The sequence below is a fragment of the Carassius auratus genome, unplaced genomic scaffold, assembly GCF_003368295.1.
Source record: "Carassius auratus strain Wakin unplaced genomic scaffold, ASM336829v1 scaf_tig00026581, whole genome shotgun sequence".
Taxonomy (NCBI): Eukaryota; Metazoa; Chordata; class Actinopteri; order Cypriniformes; family Cyprinidae; genus Carassius; species Carassius auratus.
Window position 1 is genome coordinate 2995 of NW_020525534.1, and position 6081 is coordinate 9075.

At 37.6% G+C, this 6081-nt stretch overlaps 1 protein-coding gene across 1 annotated transcript; it reads right to left on the minus strand.

Moving 5' to 3' along the window:
* Positions 1–1351: 1351 nt before the first annotated feature.
* LOC113078797 (uncharacterized) lies at positions 1352–5517 on the minus strand (the record flags this gene model as incomplete). The annotated part of the gene is made up of 3 exons (XM_026251097.1): positions 4512–5517; positions 3822–3963; positions 1352–3094 (listed from the first exon to the last, which is right to left on the minus strand). A coding segment is annotated over exon 3 (1245 nt), but the record flags the coding sequence as incomplete, so codon positions are not given.
* Positions 5518–6081: the final 564 nt, after the last annotated feature.

Here is a 6081-nt window from a genome sequence, read left to right on the forward strand (position 1 = left end):
GTTAAATTAACTCTTTAAGAGTTAATTTAACACTGGACCCGAGTGTATTTTGGTCCCACTCAGAATTTGTGATAAAATGACTCTCGTCACAGTGTTCAATTTTCAGAGTAAAATTAACTCTTTTTTGGAGTTAAAAATTAACACTGCTCAACACTGAATAGTGTTGTTACAATTTAACACTAAACTAATTTAACTCTGGATAGTGTTACCACAATTTAACACTTAGGGTAAATTAACACCAATTGGTGTTATTATTTGACTTTTGTAGAGTTTATTTAAATTTTCTTAGTGAAAAACAAATCCCACTCAGTGAGTACACTTTTAAAATCCATTTGGTGTTGCTATAGGTTAAAATGCTGATCAAATAACTCCAGAGAACAGAACAGAAAACAACTTCAACGTACCGTTTAAAACATTTATTAAAACACGGGTCAGGCTTTAAATACATTCACAAAAAAACATCACATCTGCATAAAATGGCAATAGGGCACTATATGCAGTGCAGAATCTGTTGTACCATACTTCATTTGGAGATCAAATGGTTTGAAATAACACAGCTCGTTAACATTCACTGACTTTAGAACTCTGTCTGGATGCAGTCTGACTAAATGCATGGTAATGGTCATCAAAACAGAGTGTTTCCATCAATGCTCCACATAAAAGTACATTTTCATCTTTCACAGCAATAGTCTTGATCTTATAAAACACTGGCATCTCACATGCTACTTCAGTACAGATAATAAAATCAGGGCGATACTCTGTGCCATGATGTTTGATCCACTTTACAGAATAGACACGTTATGATATATCCACTCCTAGCTTGGAAGCCATCTCCATGCCACCTTTAAGTTCACCGAGTTCCACCATCTTCCCTGGACCAAGAGTCAATCTGTACTGGCTAAAAGACTCCCAGTGCATTGCCATACAACTCTGGTGCTTGTTGGCCAATGTTTTGGTGATGTTTTAGAAGCTTTTTAATTGAGTTTTAAAAAATTTGTGTTTAGCTTCATAACGCATGCACCACATGTGCAGAATTGGTCCAATTTTTCTTATACACTGTGGGTAATGTATCATTATGTGATGCTTTGGTAAAAGATTTTTTTCGGGAAATAATTTTTTGAATAACTGGTGATGTTCAATTATTAAATGTTTAAGATAAATGGTCATGCCTTCTGTTAGGACTGGTGAGAATATAATGTTAACAATCTGCAGAAGTAAAAGCAAAAGACACCAGTGTTTATCATCTCTCTGCACTAAATCACTAAATAACAGAGGCATGTTGCGCAACAAGCACCAAGATTGTATGGCATTTAAACCCAAATCGTTGCTTCCACCAAACAATTTGACTGACGGGAGGACGGTTCTTCTGCTGATTGTAGCCATAATCAAAAGCATGTATTCTACCAGCAAGATCATCAGCACTCAGAAAATTATGCTGAATGTACTGCAAAACAAGTTTTACCTCTAGCTGAGCGACACCTTCGAGAATGTCGTGCATTATATCCACAGCAAAATTGTTGGCTGTGTTGAAATACTTCAGTGAATTTAACAAACAGACCCGTTTGACGCCATAAACATGAAGTAGTGTAGAGTCGTCCTGTAATCTTTTACAGTGCAGAGCATGCATCTCAGTTGTTCTTAGTACAACCTCAGGGTTATCTTCAGAAAACACAAACTGAAAGCGATCTTTTTCAAGAACACAGAAACGACAGCAATATTGAGCCCCAAATGACTCCAGAAACCCTAATAAGCTGTGTAAGCCAAGGTTATCCCCTGTGACTTGAACAATTGTACCCCTAATACAACTTCCACATACTGGATTCTTAACTCCCTCAATCTCAAGCACTTTTAGATCATTTAATAAAGGCTCGATTATAGAATTAAAACCATAACGTCTTATATTCTGTGCATGAAAGAGGGCACATAAATGAATATTATCTAATGAGGAGTTAAAATGCCTTAATGTAAAATAGATAGCACCCAATTTGTGTATACCTTTTTTGGAACCAAAAGGGTTAGCGGTCTCAAAATCATCATAAAATAACTGAATTTGTAAGGCATCTTTGTCTGTGTAAAATAAAGGATTACTTTTGAAATGTGCTGCATCACTCAAGTCAAAATAAACGCCTTCCTTTGGAACATGCCTGGGTTTAAACAAATCAGTAAGATGCCGATTTTGTAAAATGGCCTTTAGGGTTTCTAAAATGGGAATATAAGCAAATTTATCTGTTACAACAACTTGATCAAATGTTCCTGTGGTTTTGTTTCTTCTGCTGTCAAATCTTGTGCCAAGCACTATTTCCGTTGGTTCAACAGTTCCCCATTTCTCTGTTAAGAGTCTCTTTCGTTTGGCTTCCGAATTCAAGAAAGTGAATGGATTTTCCAAATGTTCAATTGAATTTTCTATTTTCCTTTTAGTAGCAATGTCATGTGGAGGCAGACAGAGCAAAGCTGCATCCTTGGCCTGACTGTGAATCTCAAAAACAATTTCCTCCATAGATGAAACAAAACCACTTACAGCAGACTGACTTAACCCAGCAACTTTTAGTTGCGCAACAGCCGAAGCACACATATCCAAAGTGCTCTTATTTGACATTAACAATACAGATGTTGTGGCTACCTCTACAACACTGGCAATCTGATCAAATGTTTGAGAACTAATTTGTCCTTCTGCCTAAGCAGTCTCACTCACAACAGAAGTATAATTGAAGCGAGTTCACTGTCCCAAACTGTTTAAACACACATTATGTAAGAAGAATTTGACCACTAAAACAAACTGGAATTTTGAGAACATAAAAAAAAAAAAAGTATGGGGACTAAATCGTTCACCTTCAAGTTCCTTGGAAAATTTGTTCAACACTACTTCAAATTAATATTTCAAGTGAAAAATGTATCTTACACATCATACCAAAATTAGCACCCTCTGAGTCACCAGTAGGAGATTCAGCTGCTATAGTAGAAGTTCTTCCAAATCACTGGTGCTGGGAAGCTTTTTGCACTGCTGAATCACTTTTTTCTTGAATGCAGTGGTCCAGTTCTCCAGTAGCTTTCCTGACACTCCTTCTCCAAACATCAGAACAAAGTCTTGCTCAATCTAAGAAGAGGCAGAAAAGGATGACCCAAAATATTTTGTTCTAAGTAATAGACAAATAATTATATAAACCCATGTATGCATTGAATAAACATATTTAGACATCAGTAAATTTTGTTGTAATGTTAAATTGATAAAAACTTATGATTATACACACTTTACCAAGCCTTAAATGTCTTTGAATCGTGGAAAGACCATCAATATATCATTTTAAAAGCTTCAACACTGCTTAAAGAATGATAAACGAAGTTTAATCTTAAAGGTCCCGTTTTACACGCTTTTTGAAGCTTTGATTGTGTTTACAATGTGCAATATAACATGTGTTCATGTTTCGCGTGTAAAAAAACACAGTATTTTTCACACAATTCACCTATCTGTATACTGCTGTTTTCACTGTCACAGAAACGGGCTGATGACTTCCTTGTTCTATGAAGCCTCTCCTTCAGAAATACGTAACGAGTTCTGATTGGGCCAGCGGTACCTGTGCTGTGATTCGACAGCAGCTGAGAGCAGGCTGCCCTCCTGGTAACGCGATTGGGCTAGAACGCACGTGCTGGAGATGTACTTATAATCACAGGAGCGTTTTTACTGACGAGATGTGCATGAAAATCGCATTCGTTTTTTTGCACAGCCCTAACATCTAGTTAACAAAGCTAAACAGCGTTGCCCTTTGTGTAATAAGTTACAGAAACTGTTAAACGCATCAACTTAAATAATAAAATACACTTACCGGTTGTGGTCCATAAACAATGCCTTCTCCAGACAAAGAGGGAACTGCTCCATCTTTCAAGAATAGTCTTTGTGCAAATCCAGCATTAAACTGATTGAGATTGAGAAAGTTGTCCTCAGCAAGCCGTCCTCAGCCAAATGAGCTGCACAGAGTTTTACATGTGCATTATAATTTTCGGGAACCGAGTTAAACATAAATTGTAACCATTAATCTCAAAGTACAGCGTTCCTGGGAAGCCCAAACAAAGATGATTGAACTCAGAGATGAAAAAAAACCAGCGTTTCAACAACATGGCGACAAACACAAACAGCTCTTCCTTCTCCGTCAGAGCGCAACAGGGCCACGCCCCCTGTTTGTGAATTCATGTGGGCGGTGGTTAGTCAAAAACTGTTTTAGTGACGTCATTACTACAGGAACTAGAGGGATGTAGTCCAAACGTGTCGTTTTTTGTAGGCGAATTCTGTTAAATCAAATATCTCGCTTGGCATTGAACTTTGAGCTTTAGAATTTTACAGATATTATTTATACTCTAACAACAACATTACACACTAACTAAAGTTTAAAACATGGGATCACGAAGAAGGGGACCTTTAAAAAGGCAACTTCGTAGCAACAGAACTCCCATGAAAGATGACAAAAAAATATATTTATAAAAAAAAAAAAAAAAGGTAGGAGATTTTCAACCTGTACCTTCAAATGATGCACATCGTTCTTTAGCTAAGCCTCTCTGTATAGTTTTGATTCTCCATGCCAAGTACTCAGTACCGCTTTCGCCATCATAGTAATGTTCATTAGAAGGAGAAAAATACAGATAAAAAGTATATAAATTCAACAGCAAAATACACCACCTGTCCCGAAGTGTGAAAAAATTTCAACACAGAATTAGAATTCAAAGCAGACACTAATGTAGCCATTTTTGGAAAAGGGGTCACTGAGGTACGGGAACAAAGCCACAATTCCTCTGGCATATTTTTCTTTCACCTGCCTTGTTGGTGACGTACTGCAGTAAAAAATAAAATAAATAAAATTTGTGTCCTTTGCCTGACTTTAAACAACATCAAGACATTTTAAAACTAGAGACCATTAATACACCAGGTGATGATTATGAAGATTACCCATTCTTTTCTGTCATGTGAGCTGCCAAGATGTTAACCATTTTCCTCCTTGTTTCATCCCCCAAAGACTTAGTTCGGTTGTACTCAGTTATTATACACTCCTCAACAGGTTTCTGGACAAGAATGGTTTCCACCAACTTAAAGATTATAATAAAAACATACATATAAATTAGTTTTCAAAATTGATTCTCATTGATCAACTTAAATCAATAATAAATATCAAATTCATGTTCATTTTTAAAAATACATTTATAAGTTTTACCAGTCTTTATTCCCCAAAAATATAAAAGTAAAAAAAAATTGATACCCACCTTTTTAGCTTCTTCGTCTAGCCTCATTCGTTTACTTGAGGAAGTTTCTTCAATAATGACTGTGTCCTGTGAGTCACTGGAGTCCATGGATGGAGTGCGGGACCGATTTGACTGCTCATGAGAGACTTGTGGAGAAGCAGAATCCTACGGAGCCCTTCTGGAACCACTTAGTCAAAAAAAATTAAAATAACTAACTCGTGGCCTCAAGATAAGTTAACTCGTGGCCTCAAGATACTAAGTTGTGGCCTCAAGATACTAGCTCGTGGCCTCAAGATAAGTTAACTCGTGGCCTCAAGATAAGCTAACTCGTGGCCTCAAGATACTAACTCGTGGCCTCAAGATAAGCTAACTCGTGGCCTCAAGATAAGCTAACTCGCGGCCTCAAGATAAGCTAACTCGCGGCCTCAAGATAAGCTAACTCGTGGCCTCAAGATAAGCTAACTCGTGGCCTCAAGATAAGCTAACTCGTGGCCTCAATATAAGTTAACTCGTGGCCTCAAGATAAGCTAACTCGTGGCCTCAAGATAAGCTAACTGGTGGCCTCAAGATAAGCTAACTCGTGGCCTCAAGATAAGTTAACTCGTGGCCTCAAGATAAGCTAACTCGTGGCCTCAAGATAAGCTAACTCGTGGCCTCAAGATAAGCTAACTCGTGGCCTCAAGATAAGTTAACTCGTGGCCTCAAGATAAGCTAACTCGTGGCCTCAAGATAAGCTAACTCGTGGCCTCAAGATAAGTTAACTCGTGGCCTCAAGATAAGCTAACTTTTGACCTCAAGATAGTGAAGTGTCTGACACATGGACTTATCAAAAAGTTTTCATGCCTAGTGTTCGCA